A 20,205-nucleotide genomic window follows, 5' to 3' on the forward strand; every position below is an offset into this window, starting at 1 on the left:
GGAGAAGCATTTTAAGATGCATTTCTGCAGGAGACTGCTTCCTGCTGCCCCCTGCCGACATAAGTACGGTTACCAGGAGAGTGTCAAGCATTGTTGTCCCTGAATTTGACAGGCTAACTTGAAAGGATGAAATAAGTAATTCAGAAGAATTCTACCAAGATGTAATGTGAAAAAGTAAATAATAATAGGCCTTCTCCTTAAAAATATGGTTTGCTGTTTTTGTTGCACTTCATCTCAGCTATTTTGTAAAATTCCTAAATTATAGAATCACATATTTCCAAGCTGGAAAAGACCCATCTGGTAGTCCTTTCTCATTTTACAGATGAGGAAAATGAGATCCAGAGAGATTCAGTGGCTCATCCAGGCCACCCAGCTAGGTAGACATAGGTGAGGAATGCCCCAAATGTTTCAGGTCATGAGTGGACGGATGATCTGCTGTTTCCCCAGAACTTGTAGGCATAAATTCCTGGATTCCTCTGCAGTCTCATTTAAGGAGAACGTCTAAAGCTAGGATTTATGAACATGCATTTTTATAAAAGCTACTCAGGTGATTCTTGTGTATCCAGTTCCTTGGTCAAAAATTGATATTAGTATATCTCATGGATCATATCACTCCTGTCATCTGTTATTTTGTTTTTTGTTTTGTTTTGGTACTGGGGATTAAACTTAGGATCTTGTGCTTGTGGGGCAGGCATGGTGCCACTGAGCAAAATCCCTGGCCCTATCATCTGTTTTTGTGTGGCCCACTAGCTGGTGGTTTCTACATTCCTGAACAGCTGGGCATGTGGAAACTGTATGAAATGTCCACGTCCATGAATTGCTGTTGGGACATAGCCATTCTTCTCTCTTTACACCTTGTCATTGACTACTTGTGCACCACAGTGGCAGAATTGAGTTGTGCAATGGAGATTGTGTGGCCTACAAAGCCTACCACACTTACCACCAGTGCTAACAGGGAAATTCCTAAGCTTTGAGTACTTGAGCCAAAAACCATCTTGCTTTATGCAAAAAAATGAATTTGTGAAAAATTGCATATAAGTTATAATGCAACTTGCTACTTACAATGTGGAGCATTTGCTTTCTTTTCAGGTTTGGTATGGGTCAGATGTTAATTTCTCTTTGAATTGAGAAAAGATCTGTTTTGCCTTGAACTCTGGAAGGCTGAAGCAAAAGCATCACAAGTTCAAGTCCAGCCTGACAACTTGGCAACTAAGTGAGACCCTCTCTCAAAAAGAAACATTAAAAAAGGGCTGAGGCTGTAGCTCAGTGCAAAGGCTCTGGATTCAGTCCCCATTACCACACACACACACACAAAAAAACCGCTTTTTATACATGATGAAGATACAGGATATAAATATTTAGAAAGGGGTAGTAAATTATTTTATGTGAACTACTCAGTACCTAAATTATGAAATTTCTATTTCACCCATAAAATGTCCCTAATAAAGCCTTTTTACTTGCAAAATCAGTTGTTTAATTCACTGAAAATAATGTAGTTTCCCTCACAATCATCAGTCTTCCACTTGCCATATATCCAGAGTCCTTGCTATCTCCTAGTTTTTCTTCAACCAAGATGTACCAGTTCCAATTACCTGATGTCTCTTCCTTTTCTCCTTTTCACTCACTTTCAGACAACATAAGTATTTGTTCATTAACCTGTCAGCAGCCACTTATTGAGCACATGCTGTATGCCAAGTCGTGCAGTCACTGATTTCGTGATAGCAAGTACTCTGTGGTACCACTAGATCTGTATTTCTATCATGGCTAAACTAAGGGACAAGAGAAATGGAAGGTACAAAGTACATTACTTTTAAATCCTGTTGTTTGCCTCCTAAGGCAGGTAGGAATTTAATAAAGGCCTGGCCTGCTGGTTTATAGGTTCTAGGACATGGGCCAGTGTTCTTTCATTGTTGCTTAGCTTCTTTATGTAGTATACCCAGGGGCTCAAATTTCCCATTCACCAGAGGATCCATCCCCCACACCGGCTTCATTCTCTACCATATAGCCATGAAATTGCCTCCCAATCTAGCACAGTAGAAGCCGTGGAAAGGCTCTGAGCTCAGCATAATACACTGCTCTTTGCTGCGTGACCTTTATAGATGGTGTCCCTCTCCTGAGCTTTTGTAATATCCATAGAGACTAATAATTCCTCCTTCAGCATAATTCACAGGAATATTATGAAGTTGAATAAGGAGGTTATTTCAGAGGCCTGGTATTTTCATAGAGTTGCTATAGAAACACAGAAGGGTACAAGTATTTCAGAGAGGGGATTTGGGAAGTCCTGCCTGTTTGTTTCTTCAAGAAGCCAAGAAACAGAAGAACCATAGCTCTGCCCTTGACCTGTTTCAGGCTAACTCCAGATCTACTACTTCCTTTTGCTTTCAAGATTAGGCGCTTTTTCGCGCTCCCATTCTCTCCCCCCACCCCCAGTACTGGGGATCAAACTCAGGACCTTGTTCTTGCAAGGCAGGCAATGAAACCAATGAGTTAAATCCTCGGCCCAAGATTAGGCCTTCTCTATGATGTACCCCACCAGAACCAGGGCACTTTAGTGCAGGGAGAATATTAGCACACACAATATCAACAGTGGGTGGTGCGGTGGGTATGTCCAGAATATATGTAGCTCTATTGTGGCTGTGCTTTTCTATTGAAAAGAGACTGATTGTGACCCTGGCAGACTAGGAAAGGAAAGAGCAGATGGGGAAAGGAATGTTTTTAAAAATAAAATCTGCTGACAACTGTGTATTGGGAGCTCATGGAGTAAGCATTATATTGGAACTGGAGGCAAGTATAAGATTGATTTCCGCCTTCAAAGAGCTTAAAACCTAGGTGTAGGGTGTGGGGTAAAAAAAAAAGTATGATATTAACCGGGCTTTACATAGATTATCTTAGATTAAGAGAACTTTCTTTTATGTCTAGTTCACTGAGTGTTTGTATTATTAAAGGATGTTAGATTCTGTCAAATACTTTTTCAGTATCTGTTAAGATAATTGTGTGGTTTTTCTCCTTTATTTTATTAGTATAGCATATTAACATTGATTATTTTCATATAACACACCACCTTTCCATTTCTGGGGTAAATCCCAATTGGTTGTAGTGCACAATCCCTTTTATATACTACTGGATTTGCTGGCTGGCATTTTAGGTGATGCTTTTTGTGTCCAGATTCATAAAGGGCATGAGTTCAGAGTTTTCTTTTCTTGTGGTATCATTATCTTGTTTTTTTTTTATCAAAGTAATACAGTTTTTATAGAATGAATTGGGAAGTGTTTCTGTTTTTTGGAAGAGTATGTGTTAATTCTTTAAACATTTGGTAGAATTCATTAGTGAAACCATCTGGTCCTGGGCTTTTCCTTGTGGGGGTTCATTTTTTTAATGCAAGGTACAGAAGAATGTTTATAGTAAAATCTCATTTGAGGAGAGACTTTTAAGGATATATCTGTGTGCTTATACAGAAAATTTCTGGAAGGGTATAGAAAAAACTGGCAGCAAAGATTATTGTGTAATGGGACAGAACTCAGTCATATTCTTTTTTATTATAAGCACATAACTAAATTTTAAAAATAAACACTACTTAAAATTACTTGCACTTGGATATTTGCTCTTTGTATTTGCCTCTGGCTTTGTCTCTTTAGGGTCCCCTAGTCTAATAAACCTTGCACCTTTGTGCAGTGTCACAGGCCACTGCTCCTCCTGACCTCTTTTCCATCAAATTGGAATTCTCTGTCAACTTCCAAAAACAACCTGCAGTTACGTGCTATTGTACTTTTATGCTATGCTGTTCCCTTTTTCCATTATCCCTTCCCCTCTGTCTGCCCAGTTTCTCTTAATGTTTGTTTTTCCTTTAAATTCTCTTCCAACTATGAGTACTTTCTAACTCACTTTTTATTCTCCACCCAATGTCTCATATATTATAGATACTTTAGTTTTGAACTTTGCACTTATACTCCATAGTAATTACTAGTTCATATATATCCTCTGTAGAAGTGCAACTCTATTCAATTTTATGTCTCTGGAGCTTAACACAATGTTTGACACAGAATACATGCTCGAAAAGAGTTGAATTGATGAGAGAAAGTATTTGGGGTAGGATGAGTAATGTGAACAAAGGACAAAGTTACGCATTACTGTAACTTGTTCTGGGAATGTGGACTAGTTTGTCTAAATAAGAAGATGTGTGCTGGGAAACATAATAGAATGCTTTTGGCAAGGCTAATATTGGAGGCTCTTATAAGCCAGATCAAGCAGACTTGGTAGGTAAATATTGATTAAATGAAGAGTTCTTCTCACTTCCTTCCAGTCTGCTCAATTTTCTTCCCAATAGGTTTACCCTGATCATTCCTTTAAAGTGTATACCTCTCCATTCATCTCCCCTGCCCATGTTCTCTTCTTCCCTTTTCTTCCTTTTTCTATAACATACTACCTTCTATGTATCACAGCCTATGTAATTTATAATGTTTTATATTTATTGTTTGTTTTCCCTGTCGAAATATAAGCTCTCCATGCCAGGACTGCCTTTTTCACTGATAAACACCTACAATGTGTCTGACACATAGTAGGCCATCACTTGTTGAATGTTTAAATCCAAAAATAATGAAATTCAGTATCTTGGCAAGACCTGGCATAGATAACTTAGATATAATTTGACTATAAAACTGTTAAGATTGTGCCAGGTATTTCTAATATAATCTGGGGCAGAGCAGGGAAGGGAGTAAGGAAAGGAAAGTGTATTCTCTTAAGATTTCTTCTTTAAAAACTAAATTGGGAAATAAAAATTATAAGTACCTTTATTTCTTGCCTAGAAAAATGTTGTTTTATATGGCAATTAACACTTATGCTTTAATAATTTCTCTCTTTTTCTTTCTCCACAGACCTTTGTAGTATTAAACAGAGGGAAAACTCTCTTCAGATTTAGTGCCACGCCTGCCTTGTACATTTTAAGTCCTTTTAACCTGATAAGAAGAATAGCTATTAAAATTTTAATACATTCATATCCTTTTATGCTAATGAGGAGTGAATGCAGCATCTGCATGATGGTGTATATTTCATTATTTGACAGTTGAATTGTGTGTTGTTTCTTATCAATGGTACAGGTGACCATCCCATCCGTCAGTTTAAGAGAGAGGTCCTGCCAAATCTCAAGCTGAATTTCAAGAAACTCTTTATTCTTAGGATGATATTACTGGAGTCTAGAATTTTGTTGGTGTCATTATGAGGGACAAATTGAGATGGTAACTTTTTATTGACGTCTTGACTTTTTAGTAATTCCCATGGTGAATTGTTTAGCTTATTAAGATCCAATATTGGATTTTTTTTTGAAAGCTGCTTTTTGAGTTGCAAATTGTTGAATGAATGCTTTAGAAATATGCCTTGAAATGTTCTTGATTTCTTGAGTAGTGAATTTTAAAAGTATCTGTAATAGTTATCAGATAAAATAGCCTCCTTGATAGAGCTTTAGGTGCAGATTGCAGAATAGAAATTACTCTGATATTTTTTTATTCCCCTAAAATAGAAAAATGACAATTTCTTCACATGGCCTTTTTTTGTTTTTTGGTACTGGAAATCACACTCGGGACCTTGTGCTTGCAAAGCAGGAAGTGAAACCACTGAGCTAAATCCTTGGCCCTCATGTGGCCTTTTTATAACCTATTCATATAGGAGAGCATATGACATGTGAAAAATTATGGGATGGGTTAAGCAACTTTGCATAGTGATTTTAAATTTGCATGGTTGGTATTTAATTTAATAGTACTTATTCTCGTGCTTCAAAGAGTATTGTATCTTCCAAAGAGAATTAGGAAACCAGCAGTTGCAACTAGTTTAGTAAGCTTCTTCTCCACTGGAAGTCTAGGAATTTAGCAACCTGGTTTTGAAATTTGTGGTTTACAAGCAATGTAGTTCTGAAGTATGAAGATTTGCAGGAAAATAACTTATGTGCTTTAATAATTTAATCCTTTCTGTTGAATTAGAGATGGAGCTTTCGTTTTGTTTCAGGAGCGAGGGTCCTTCTGGTTCCAAACAGTATGTCATGGTCACTTGAAAAAATCCAGTGGTAGAGAGGAAAAAAATCCTGTTAGAAGACATGCTTTCTCTTTTTAAAACTACACAAGTAGAATATAGGAATGCCATTAGCAAGAGAGAATGAGTTAACAAATGAAAAATGGCTCCTGTCATTGTTAAAATGACAGTTTGAGTAACTCATGTTAATCCTAAATCCATTTAATTTTTCTCAGTAGATAAGAACAGAAAGTGCTGAGAAAGATTGTGGATGGAATTAAAATGACAACAAAATGGTTTGCTGCCCATGAACTTTCCTGAGTGCTTTCACAGGGATCAAATGGATTTACCCCATCACCTAATTCTCAGGAGTATACAGGTGATGCTTTGCTTGAAAGGCATCTCTAACTCACCACAGTTGGTTATCCACGTTGGCCATAAGCAATGCGTATCAGCTGGTGCCTTGCTCCCAAAGACAGTTTATCTCCCCAAAAAGACTATAGAGGGAAAAGCAAACCATTAATTACGGTGCATGTAGATTGTCTTCCTTTTTTTTTTTTAATTTTATTGAGTTTATTGGTACATTTTAGGGATACAGTACAGTTACATTCATTGTTGGGATCATGTACCTCTACATGGCAAGTCTTGATTCTCATTTTTTCCCCTTACCTGTGCCCTCCCTTCACCCCCCCCTCCCCTAAGACTATAGAGGGAAAAGCAAACCATTAATTACGGTGCATGTAGATTGTCTTCCTTTTTTTTTTTTAATTTTATTGAGTTTATTGGTACATTTTAGGGATACAGTACAGTTACATTCATTGTTGGGATCATGTACCTCTACATGGCAAGTCTTGATTCTCATTTTTTCCCCTTACCTGTGCCCTCCCTTCACCCCCTCCTCCCCTCCCCATCTACAAACACTTTATTTTCATCTTTTCATTCTCTCACATTTTTTTCTTTTCCCTTTTTGTTCTTCCCCTATGCATCACACCTTCCCTACACCTTTAGCTCCTTTCTTCAAATTTAATAAATAAGTCACACATGTGTAAATACCAAATAGTTTCCCTGGTGTGAATATTCTGCAACAATGCATAAGATTCTAATAAGATTACTGACATTTAGAAATTTGTCTTCCTTTTTTTAAATAAATTTTATTTTATCCCATCCCCCCTTGAATTCCCCTTCCCTCCCTAAGTGTAGGTTTCAAATAACTAGTTATATGGGATAATTAACAATAAGTGAGTATTAGATTATATGAATTTTCTGACCTGATGAGCTTAGAGTCTAGTAGATTGGTAATTTCTGGTTACTAATAAATATTTAGAAACTTATTTCATAGTTGAGGTGAAAAGTGGTAAGAACAGGAAATATCCTATGCAAAAGTAGAACAGTGACAGCCTTTAATAGCCATCCTACCCTATCCAACCACAATTCCTGGTCTGGTGGGGTTGTTTACAGTGCTTTATTTGTTGGTGATGGTGAATAGTTTTCATTATCACTTTGCCTTTTCCCCACTTCTGTGCTTTGTCTCATTTCAGACTGTTGATGTAGAGCTCATGATATCCAGTACAAAATGTGTTGGTATTCTGAAAGGAAAAAAAAAAAAGGGCCAGATTTCATATATTCCCCCTTAACTCTTCTCCACAGTATTTAGCATGATCATTATGTGCACTATTTTGACCAACTGTGTATTCATGACTTTTAGTAACCCTCCCGAGTGGTCGAAGAATGTGGAGTAAGTAGATCTTTATTTATCTGTTTGTTTGTTTGTTTGAAGATTTTTCTTAGTCATTGAATCTTGTGCTTTGCTATAGTTTATCCATCAAGGAAAAAATAGTTATTGCCACTCTTTCACAGAGAGTGTTGAAGATACAGGTGGAATTTAGGAACTATCCCCAAAAATCAAGTCTAGAAAGAGCAGATATATTCTGGGAGGTGCTAATCTTCACCTCCACTCTTTCTTGTGCTAGCTGATTCCTTTGTCTGCGGCCTATCTCCATCCTGTGTTCCTCACTTCTTGATGGTACTGTTTTCTCCAACTTCTCCCCCCCCACTTTTTGTGGCTCCTCCACTCCATAGTTATAAAGAGTTCTGAGGGCCTCTTACCTGCTCCAAGAAAAGTGTAAACTATGGTAGATAGCGGTATACTGTAATATAACTCATGCCCCAGCACAACATTCCATAGTTCCGGTGTGGGTGTTTCAGTCAGTTTGATTCAAACAGAGCCTTCCTTGCTCCCCCGGCTTAGTCCTCCTGCATTGGCTGTGTGCTTTCTGGTTTGTCTGTGTTAGTTGAAGCCAAGCCTCAGGCAGGTGTTATTTTAAATGTTCATTTAAAGTTTCTGTCTGTTCTAAAATTGCCTCAAGCTATCCATTTCTTTGACAGGTACACATTCACAGGGATTTATACGTTTGAATCAGTAGTGAAAATCCTTGCAAGAGGTTTCTGCATAGATGGCTTTACCTTTTTACGAGATCCATGGAACTGGTTAGATTTCAGTGTCATCATGATGGCGTAAGTTCTCCACTTACTTTCTCGGCATTCTGGGTACGTGTGTGTTACTGAGCGTGTTGGCATGACAGTATTTGTGAGTTTGTGGATTCTGGTTTGGGGAATTAATGGGCAACCATGTTAGGCCTGGTGAGCTTATGTTATGGTTCTTGATTGTTGAGGACCTTTTGTTTTTCATGCAGTGACCTTGCTTATATAGGGAAAGGTTAGCAGAGGCTTTGCAGCTAGGAGGGAAAGCAAGGAGTGATTGCCCATGGATGGTCACTCATATTTTATTCCTCTATATGACATTGACCAAGGTTTGCTTCTCTAGAGGGTTGAAATTTTTTACATGTAAACCTTTAGCTGAAATGTGTTTTCTAGGAATGTCTTATCATACACGATATAATAAAGCTGACTAGGTGTTGCAGACTTAAGATAGCATGTTTTAGAGTCAAAATATGAACAAGGCATCCAGACCGGTCCTTCCTAAAGAGTTACTATCCAGAAATTTCTAACTATTACTAGAAACCATGTAACTACATCAGTTTGCTACCTGCTTCTAACACATTATTTATGCTGTTTTGGCAGTGAAAAAGTGTTTCTTTGGGAAACTGAGCTGATGAAAGAAGAGTTATAGCAGGCTTTAGTATTTTTATTTCAGGTTGGGAAAGTGTTTTGCACTTTAAGGGTGTGAGCGGTGCTGTGTAGGCTGTATGTGTGCACATAGGAATATGAGGGAGTATTTGCAAATGTATAGATCTGAGCATCAGGTAAAAAGATATATTCCCACTGTAAAATGTGAGCTAACACTATGCATTAAATATTTGAAAGTGGAACTTTGACGTTATAGTATACAGAAACAATTTTTAGCTTTCCAGCATTGTGAAATACACATTGGTGTCCCTTAAAAATTTAAGAGTTGGGCTGGGGATTTAGCTCAGTGGTGCTGCTGCCCGCTTCATAAGCGCAAGGTACTGAGTTCAATCCCCGGTACCAAAAAAAAAAAAATCAATGTGTCCTTGGACAGAGCTAGTGTTATAATGGGCACTTAACCCAATACTTACTTGCTCTGATCTCATGATCTGGATTTTCCTGAGCACTGCTTTTTTTCTGTCACAAGATGAAACTTAATAGCTACAAACATATGCATACATCTCTTGGATTAGACATATATGCAACCATTTAGACATTTTTGCGACTGGCAACTAGAAAGATACTTTAATGTGGGTTTGTTTTTATGGGTTTCCTGCTGTAGAAACGCCCCTCCCTTCCTTAAATGGTTCACAAATCTTGAAGAATAAGCCTTTGATATCTTTTTGCTTTTCACTAAAAAAAAAAAAATAATAAGTGGGTTGATAGTAGAGACATTTTGATTGGGCTTAGCATATCACTATGCTGATTACGAGAATAAACTCTAGAACCTCCTGGTTGTACCACTTCATTTTAATACACTGTTGAATTCTCCGTGTCCAAATATTTTAAAAGATGTGTTTCTTGAATGTTTATATTTTGAAATTTTTCTTTTTCAGAGAAAAAATGAATTCATAGCTTGTATATAAGACCCTTTCTTTCCCCCCATCCTCAAACCCTCGCCCAGTGGTACCATTACAAGTTAACTTTGGTTTGATTCTGCAGGTATATAACAGAGTTTGTAAACCTAGGCAATGTTTCAGCTCTACGCACTTTCAGGGTACTGAGGGCTTTGAAAACTATTTCGGTAATCCCAGGTAAGATGGCCCGGGGTTGGTGTTAGGTGTTGGGTTAGGGCCCTGATGTGACGTATTGTACTTTTTGTTTTGTTGTGGTTTTGTTTTTTCCTTTGGTGTTTGTGTTTGTGTCTGTGTTTGTCATTTGTGTCTGTGTGTGACCTCCCTTACTACAGATATGTGACAGAGTTTGTGGACCTGGGCAATGTCTCAGCGCTGAGAACATTCAGGGTTCTCCGAGCTTTGAAAACTATCTCTGTAATTCCAGGTGAGAAAATGTGTGCACAAGGCTGACTGCCACATCTCCTATTTCCCTCCATTCATTTTGTCCACTACATTCTAAACTTGTGCCAGTACAATTGATATGGCCTTGCATTCTGCATGCTTTTCCTTAGAGACATTCTCTGGAATGGCCTTTTGGTCCTGAGGCAATTCTCTCTGACTGTGCTTGCTAAGCATGCAGCCCCATTCCATTCATGCTTTTGAAAAGGCACGTGCTTAAGAATCCCTTGGATCTTACAGTATCTGAAAAAAATCATCACAGAGCTAGCTGTCTCTTTGTATATAAATCATTTAAATTCTGTCCTCATGGAATTACAGTAAACTTTCACTATCATTCCATTGCTTGTGGTTTCTAGGCTTCCTGTAGCATGGTTTACTAATGGAATGTTATTTAAAGAGTTTTACTGTTACTGTACTAATGGAATTATTTAATCACAGATGAGACTCGCCCAGTTAACTACTTCAGAATTATAGACAAATTTAAGACCCTTCGAGTTAGTGAATTGACTTTATCACTATTATCATGCTTTACTGCTGTTTGTTTTACTAGAATGAGAACCAGTATACATCTACTATACATATATTTAGGGATCTTTAGGGATCATTATCAAACATAAATCTCAAAGAAAGCTTATGCAGGTTCTGTTTTAACAAATCAAAGGTAAGATAAGATACAAATAAATAAAGATATGGGCAAACAAAGCACAGAAACTTGAAGAGGAAAAAGAGAATCAGAAGTGAGTTGAGAGGTACTTGATTGACAATCTTGTTAAATTTTTTGCCTTTTTCTTTTTGGTCCTGTTTGGGCTAGCTCAGTGGTTCTTAACCTTTTGAAGATTTGGATCCCTTTAAGAATCTGATGAAAGTTCACAAACTTCCCTTAAGCCTATCCATGGACCCCAGGTTAAGATGCCTTAATTTAAATCAATTGTAACTGGATAATATTTTTCTTTCTAAAGAGCAGTCTTGAAATCTGAAAAGAAAAACATTTAGTCAGTCTTGCAAGTCTAAGATAGACTGGCAGTCACTTGGCAAAAGTCAAGACTATGTTGATGCTCACTGAACTTTGTGTTCAGGGATTTTTAAAGAAGTCTCCATAGAGGCCAGTCTTTCCACAGCAATTCTGTACAATTAGGAACATAGAGAACAGATATTCTGATCACATGACTTGTCCCTTTGTGGCTGACTTAGAAATATTTCTCTTTTCCCCTTTTCAACATTATCTAAATATCAGATAGTGAGAGAGGAAGCCGTAGAGTCCCAGAGAGGGCAAACTTGGAGTGTGGTTTATTAGATACCTCAAGGAAGATAAACCCTTAGGCAGCCCTTGTCTAATTTTCTGAGGCAGCTGGAGTGCCAGATCTTTACTTTCATTTTTCCTTTCTCATTCCTACCCTAGTCCCTTTTAAATATGATCTCCTGTTTTCTGCTCACTTCCCCCAGCGTACTCTGCAAGGCATCTGTCTCTTTATGTTCTTGTGATCTCAAAACTTCTCTTCCAGAATTAAATTGGAAAGCTGCATTCTGTTCACTAACTGGGGCAGCAGATGCTATCTCTAATCTACCTCATCACTTCTGTCTTTGTCTCTGCTGTATGGTTAATATTTGACCAGGGCATTTCTGCAAGGTAACCCTTGACTAGTGTCCCATTACTTAATAATGTAGTGATATGCATATATATATATAAAACTAGTATCTATAACACAATGCCTGGTTCATAGCAGTTCACTATAAATGATTGTAGTAGTAGCAGTTATCACAAAGAAGAAACCTAAGCCCAAATAAAAGGTTTATATCAAGATGTAGACATCAGCTTCACGGTTTGAAATAGATTCCCAGATTCCTATTTCTAGAAGCACCCCCAGTTGAGCTGGCTTTGGGAAGCTAACTGGGATGGAAAGTAACTTTAAGGATAGTAAAGCCAATATTAGGTCACTGTCAGTAAAAGGTATACTTGGTTTTTTAAGTAAAGTGTAACTTTGAATTCTAATCTTTTTGTTCTCCATTCTACCTTTCAGAGTTAGTAAGAGAAATCCAGTAGTTGATGTCATCCTCATGGAGAGACTTCTCTCAGCCCATGAAAAAATATGAATTTGACTATCTTGCTTTTCCCACAGCTAGTTCTTGTCCTCTTCCTTCCTGCAGTTGCCCAGGTCTCCTCCCAAGGAGGGGCCGCCAGTATAAACCAGTGGATCTGGACCTGTCTCTCCTTGAAAATCTAAGACATTTTGATACCAGTCAGTAGAGCTGGGATATAACATCCCTTAGTAAAAAACAAAACCATATTACTTTATATACCAAGGTTTCTTGTGGACCATTTCCCTGGAATTGTTTGCTCTCTTCGCCTTCTCCTGTTCCCTGTTTGATCATAAGCTTTTGCAAAAGCTTCCAAACCCAGAATAGAAGAGAGTGACCATGGAGCCAATGTGGAGTCTATAGTATCTCAACAAAGCTCTCCACTGCTAGCTCCTTTCATAACAATTTATTCTTTCCTAGAATATTCAGTGTGTCTCACCTGGGCTGATGGCATCCTTCCTGAGCATCTGATAGATATTTTGAATGTGTTTGGGTTGCCAGGACTCCAGAAGATTGGAGAGCAAGGAACATCAGTTAGCTCCAACCTTTTGTATAAGAAATGCTTTCCTTTAGCTTATGTAGCTCAGAAAAGATCAAACTCATATTCTGACCCATTTTATTTGCTAGCTCTAGAACTGGATACTATCACTTGTGGTTTTCCTTTTGTTCCAATCACCAAGTTGGAGAACAGTGTGCTTACTCTGTGCTGAGATCATTGATGAGGGTAATTGATAGAGGAGACCATTTCAAAACTGGCTTTGGCCTGGAATATGCCAGATGCAACTTGACATTGAAACATTCTGCCTAAAAAATTAGTGTCTTAAACTTTGTTTTCACTCTGTATTCATTTGGGGCCTGGGTAGAAAAAAGATGAGCTCCTAAGTGACTGTCAGGTTTCATATTCTCCATTCCTTGGCCCTTTGCCACAGGAATAAGCCACCTAAAGGTAGGGTAAGAATGTAAAAAGAACTTTCTCAATCTTCTCTTGGAGAAGAGCATTTTATAGCATAACAAGAACCAATTGGGAGATCAAACTTGTGAGTCCCTTTTTATTTCCATCATTTAAAGGGCTCCCCCCAAGCACTACTTATCCGTGCTCACCAGCACTGATTTAATACCACCATGCTCTCTTTAGAGTTGTAATTTCTTGTTTACTTTTCTCTTGGATATTTTATTTCTCTACTTTACTTTCTATTATTGTTCACTCCTAAACATTGAGATCTGATAGGAGATGGCGAAAATAAGTGGCTCTTCTCTTTAACATCCCAATACTATGTTTACAATGAAAACATTTTCTTTAAATGTGTGCGTTGCAAATGTGGCAGTTTCTACTACATAATGAAGGGGGATAGAAAAGTTTTTAAGAACATATTCAGACCCATTGCTTTTGTACTTCTCTTTCTGCATTGCTTGTTGGAAAGACAACCAGATTTAACAATGGCCCTAAGTAGAAATGCTCTAAAGATTCTCAGGATCCCACTGACCCACTCTTGAGAGCCAAGAGTTTTGGTCACAGTTTGTGATGTGAATCTGGTTCCCAGTAAATAAGTCTATGACCCCATTACCTCTCCCAGATTACTCAGTTTTTGAAGAACCTTTGAGAACCATCTTTGTGAGGATTGCATTTGCAGTGGGAAAATTGACATGGCTGTACCTCTCCCTCAGCCTTAACCAGACCCCAGGCAGACTCTGGGAGTGGGGAGATGTTCTTTTTCCTGGGCTGAGAACTGCTTGTAACTGCTACTGAGGTCTGTACCAGTATTAATTTTTGTGGGAGAATCAGCTTACATTGCTTCAAATGACTTAAATTTCTCAGTCTGAGTTACGAACAGGGAAAGATGAATTAACACTTATAATCTGGCCATCGCAGTGGTAGGAGACCTTGATCTCAATATGGCTGATCTCTCTGGACATAGTACATAAGATGGCTTTGTCCATTTGTTCAAGGGATTGCTGGGCACTATGAAAGGTGACAGGAATCAGAGGTGCTTTTGGATATAGAGTAGAATCTTGCATCCACAGCTTTACCTGCTTCTCAAAATTCCTGAAATACCTGACTTCCTCTCTGGTTGCTGACCTTTCTGTATATTGGGTCCGGCTATCCTTTTGGGGTTTGTAGTAAATATATTAACATCCTATGCTCAGAAATACACAATGCTATTTAATGTTAGCTTCTTCTAAGAGTTCTTCCTGTCCAATTTGCCCCCATGTGGCTTCTGTTGCACACTCTGTTGTGTAGGAGTCATTTGAAGGAGCATTCTGCTCTGTTTTGGATAATCGGTTTTCAGTCGATATCTTGCTTGTTCTGGCATGTGGTGTTGTGAGCCAATAGAAGCAGCAAGACAGCTTTTCCTCACAGCCAGAACAGTGGCATTCTCCATTCTTGCTTGCATCAGGTCAGGAATTCCACCAGCAACTTCTTGCCTCTGCTGACGAGTTGGTGGAGACAGAAACACTTTTGCTGAGATCTGTTTACCATGTTGGTTAGCCACTGCTGGTGTGATTGTAGAGCTTGCGTTTAGGAAAGGGATCGATGATATCATCATCAATGTGTTGGCCCTGATGTCTCTGCAGATATAGTTGTTCTCAATTATCAATCCTAACCAGAGGAAGAAGAGTCTGGGCTTGGACCATTGTATAATTCAGTAACAGTTTACATTTAATTTTGCTGTGTAATTGTGTGCCTTCCTTCAATTACAGACATTAAGCCACATCATCTTTCTTTCTTCTTGGATCTGGATGAGAATCTCGGAGAATAAGTTTTCTATATGGCCATAGTTAATGTTACTTAGTGATTATTCTTGCTTAAATAAGATTTGTTTCTCTGGGCCCTTGTAAAGTACAAGCAGATGAATATCATTTCTAAGTTCCTACTTCCGATTCATGAAAGCTAAACAAGCTCTCCCCAATAAGATGTTCTATGCTGCAGACTTCAAAACACTTGAAGATTTTTTTTTTTTGTAGCTTTTAGACTCATGTGTCCAGATTGTTTAACGTGGACATCCAACTTCTAGAGAAGAGATGTTCAGCCAGCTGTTGTGATCCTTCAGGTCCCTTCAGCAAGTGCTGATTTCCATGCATGGTTAATATATTATTTGAGCATCTCTGTGTGCAAATGAAAGAACACAGGAGTTAATTCATGGAACCCAAGGGCTAGAACAGCTTCCCAAGTCCAGTAGAAACCAGAATGCTGAGCCAAAAAGCCCCAGGTACTAGGAAGTACTTTGTCTTTATCTCTTTTCTCTACGTGGGTTTATTTTCTCTTTCCCTCTCTTGTGTACTAAATTCCTTTACTTCTCAGACACATCTTAGTATGCTGACAGAATATGGCTGCCACTTAGCTGCCAAAATTATGTATTACCATGGCCTCCACATAAAAAGACTACTCAGCTATCTCTTGTTCTGTTTCACATTCCTACCAGAAAGGATTTGGATGTCCATCCTGACACCTGTACCTACCAAGAGGTTGCCTCATACAACAAGTCTACTGAGAGTTTCCCTTTAAGGAATACTGTAGTTGAAGCTCATGGCCTAGAATTTCTTGTTATGTAGGCTTGAAACTGTCCAGAGTTCCCACCCGGGAAAATCAGATCAGATAATGCTAAAAGTGTATGCTTTTTAAGTTACTTATTTATGACAGAGTCATCTGTTTGACTGTTTTGTAGTTTTATACTCCAGTTAAAATAGCAATAGAAGAAGCCTTAAATGATAGGTGATTGAGTCCTTCAAGAGAGCTGATTGTACAGTCTTTGTAGAGAAGTTCAGGAAAGGAAGCTTTACAACCCTTTTTTGGTGACTCACCCAGGTATTCTTTTTTAAATCACTCTGATTTTGAAAACAGTAGACCTACATAATGTTAAAAAGCCTAAAATCAGATTATTGACACAATGAAGATCCTAACTCAGTCAAAATATAACAAGAACTTTTTTGTGTCTCAGCATTGCTATAGAAATACATCCCACAACCCTGGAACACTGTACTTATTGGTGGCTACTTCTGCTGTATACCACCAATATCTCCTTACCTAGCCATACCGTTATGCAGTGATTTCCCAGGGACTTAGGTATAAAAGACAGTTTGAAGTTCCAACTGCTTTATTCAAATGAGTAAATATCTCTGCCCTATTTTTCAAGACTTGTAGAGCGAATTCTTCAGCTTCTCTTTCACAACCCACTCCATGCCGTGCTGTTTATCCACATTCTGTAAATGAGAAAACAAGACACTGAGAAGTGACCTTGAATTGGTTTTAAAACCCCGTGGGTCATGACTGAGCCAGGACCAGTTCTTCCTGTTAGCTGGCTGGTGCTCTTTCTGCACAGTCCTGGGAGGAGCAGGGGAATCAGATTAGAAATGCCTCATTCCCTGGAACCCAGGCAAAATCCTCCTAATCCCTATTATGGCCACAGTCCCAAGGGAAGGACACTGCAGGAAAGTGCAGGATTCCTTTTACTTCCACAGTGTTATAGTCTCATTCTTAGTACTTTTTCTTTCATTTCCCTTAGATTCCTTTCAGAATATCTGTAAGAAGAGAGAAATTTCTCATTCATTTATTCTTACAACATCCATTACTACTATTAAACTCAGAAAATTCAGTTGGACTTAACTTTGAAAATTCCGGGTGGTTACTTGCAAAATAAATGTCAGCCAGATCTATCCCATGCTTTAACTCAACCCTTATATGAAATTAGTCACAAGCAGTATCATTATCTCAACAAGGTTTCTTTGAGGAGAGCAATTTGTGCATAAAATGATATTTACCAAGTCCTGAGTGAAAGTTACATGCCAGGCACTGTACTGGATTCATTTTTAACATTCATTGTCTTAACATTGTTTAACGTTGACATCTTACAACAATTCAGTGAGATTGGTATTGTAAGACTTTTTTTTTTTTGGTACCGGGGATTGAACTTGGGACCTTGCGCTTGTGAGGCAGGCAGCAGAACCACTGAGCTAAATCCTCGGCCCAAGACTTTTTATATATATATATATGAGTAACTTGAGGTTCAGGCATAATGATTAATATTTGAGTCATTTATTGTATACTAGATGCTTTGTTAACTACTCACCAGTACAGTTATTTAAATCCATGATAACCAAAAAATGCATATTTTTTCATTAATTTTTATAAGATAACAGAAATATGAAAACAACAACTTTATCAAGTTTATACAATACAGAAATCTATTGGTTGAAATGACACCTGCCTGAGAGATGCTTGGTATAGTCAGTATATAAACAAATATACTGGGGCTGGGAATTTAGCTCAGTGGTGCCACCGCCTGCCTTGCAAGCACATTGTCCTGAGTTCCATCCCTGGTACCACCAAAAAAAAAAAAACAAATACACTGCCCAAATGACCCTCAAGGTAAACTGTGAAATGGTTAAGTGTGCTATACATTTAATCCTCACATATTCAACTATAATTATCTCCATTTTATTTATTTATTGGATTTATTTGCATGTTAAGCAAATGCTTTATCAATGAGTTACAATTATTTCCATTTGAAAAATGATATAAACAAAGTATCCAGAAGGTTAGGTATATTGCTGAAGTCACACAAGTTAGTGATGACCACGCTTCAAAGCCAAGACTAGGATTCCCATACATGTCAATCTGATCTTCTTGCCTTCAAAAAGGAATCAGAGATGAGACCCTTCCTGAGACCTATGTGTCTGTCTTCTGCTCACCTTATCCCTATGGCCACCAAAAGTGTCTGTGTTTTGTTGGCCATGTGCTATATGATAGCTTGGTGTTGGGTGAACCAAAGAAATTCACGTGTAGAGTCATGCAAGCAGCGTATAATCCTATTGCTGATTTTTTCCCTATATAATTATGAAATCTACCTCCTTGTGAACCTGAAATCAAAGTGGGTTGTATTTTTATTTCAATCTAGGGCAGTTACTCTGGTTTCTCTTCAGATCATATAAATTTTTTGCCTTTTGCCGGAGATGTAGCTCAGTGGCACCGTGCCTGCCTGGCAAGCACAAGATCCTGAATTCAGTCCCCAGTACAAAAAAAAAAAAAAAAAAAAAAAAAAAAAATCTTTTGTCTTTTAATCTAGGACAGAAAACAATCATTTTGCAAGCAAGGGATATATATGATACATATCATATCATATGTATCAAATATCATATGATACATATGATATTTTTATTTTTGGTACCAGGGATCAAACTTGGGACCTTACGCTTGCGAGGCAGGAGGTGGAAACACTGAGCCAAATCACTGGCTCCTAAGGTGTATTTTTAAATAGATAGGCAAACTCTAAGTAGTAGACTTACAGTGATTAACCTTTTCAATATTTTGGTATTGGAAAATACTCTTGGAAAATTATTTTACCTTCTCACTTCTTACTGGCTCTTAAACTTCCTGTTGCTTCCCTTTCCAAGCTGGAAGCCTCCTTAATCCTTCATTTTTCCATTTGTTTTTAAAATATCTATTTACTATGGGCTAAGCATTATAGTTACAGAATAAGACAGAAATGAAAAATTATAACTATGAAAAAAAGTATAAAGTGCTACTACAATAGTAATATCAGTAGAAAAGAAAGAAGAGTTGGAGAAGCAGGGAAGTAGCTAGAGGAAGTAATAATTGTGCTGAGACTTGAAGGATGAACATTAGACAGGGCGGGATGGAAGGGAGCATCCAGGCAGAGAACAGCCTCCACGAAGCCCAGAAGGGTAAGAGTCTGGGTCACTGTGAGAAGATAGAAAAGTACATCCAGGAAGAAAGGAGCCACATGTTGGTAGAAGAGCTTTCTTTTGCTTTTTAGGAATTATGATTTAAAAATAGACACCTGTGAAAATTGCTCATTTTGCTGGCCCATTGTTTCTCTCACCTTGACCACTTTTTGGGGTTGAACTTGGGGAGGAGCAGAAGCTCAGGCCAAGAGGGAGGGTGGGGAAGGTGAGAAGGGGCTTCCAAGTGACTCTGGTTCTGGGGGTCTTATCTCCTCAGGCCTCAAGACAATTGTGGGTGCCCTCATTCAGTCTGTGAAGAAGCTGTCAGATGTGATGATCCTGACAGTATTCTGCCTGAGTGTTTTCGCCCTGATTGGACTGCAGCTGTTCATGGGGAACCTGCGAAACAAGTGTGTTGTATGGCCCATAAACTTCAATGAGAGCTATCTCGAAAACGGCACGAAAGGCTTTGACTGGGAAGAGTATATCAACAATAAAAGTAGGTGGCTCCTCCCCACAAGAGGAAAAGCCTGTCACTTGTTTACATGGTCAGAAGCTACCACCGAGCTTAAAGTAGTTGAGCACAGGAATGAATGGCTGTGCTACCAAAAGGAGCCTTGTAAAGTCATTCTCTTTCCTGTTTCTCTCCTCAAGGTGGGATTGTGTTCAGAAGCTCTCAGACAGCCTTCTCTCTATTTCTTTTCTACTTCTTTGAAACAAAATAAAACTTTATAGCTCTTGAGCTTGTGCTTTAAAATTCAGGCTTACAATTTTTATAAACAATGTTCTTTCCCTCACTAGATTACTAGAGATATTTAAACACACTTAGTCCAGAAAGCACTGATGGAACCTTTTTTCATTCTAGTAGACCTTAGTTATTTATCTGGTCCAAGGAGTCAGGCAATCTCTAAGGTGTCATTTGATTTTGTTATGATGAAGGAGTTTTAATAATTTCACTTGAGGAGCCAAA

The 20,205-nt window shown here is 38.3% G+C and overlaps 1 protein-coding gene across 1 annotated transcript in view; it reads left to right on the forward strand.

Moving 5' to 3' along the window:
* The window catches only part of Scn8a (sodium voltage-gated channel alpha subunit 8), a 116,675-nt gene that overhangs the window by 13,769 nt on the left and 82,701 nt on the right, over positions 1-20,205 (forward strand). Inside the window, exons 2-6 of the mRNA XM_010628614.2 lie at positions 4,872-4,990; positions 7,643-7,732; positions 8,383-8,511; positions 10,373-10,464; positions 19,513-19,734. Coding sequence (XP_010626916.1) covers positions 4,872-4,990; positions 7,643-7,732; positions 8,383-8,511; positions 10,373-10,464; positions 19,513-19,734 — 652 coding nt within the window. The remainder of the gene's footprint in view (positions 1-4,871; positions 4,991-7,642; positions 7,733-8,382; positions 8,512-10,372; positions 10,465-19,512; positions 19,735-20,205) is intronic.

The sequence above is a fragment of the Fukomys damarensis genome, unplaced genomic scaffold, assembly GCF_012274545.1.
Source record: "Fukomys damarensis isolate Sample0158 unplaced genomic scaffold, DMR_v1.0_HiC HiC_scaffold_15, whole genome shotgun sequence".
Classification (NCBI taxonomy): domain Eukaryota; kingdom Metazoa; phylum Chordata; class Mammalia; order Rodentia; family Bathyergidae; genus Fukomys; species Fukomys damarensis.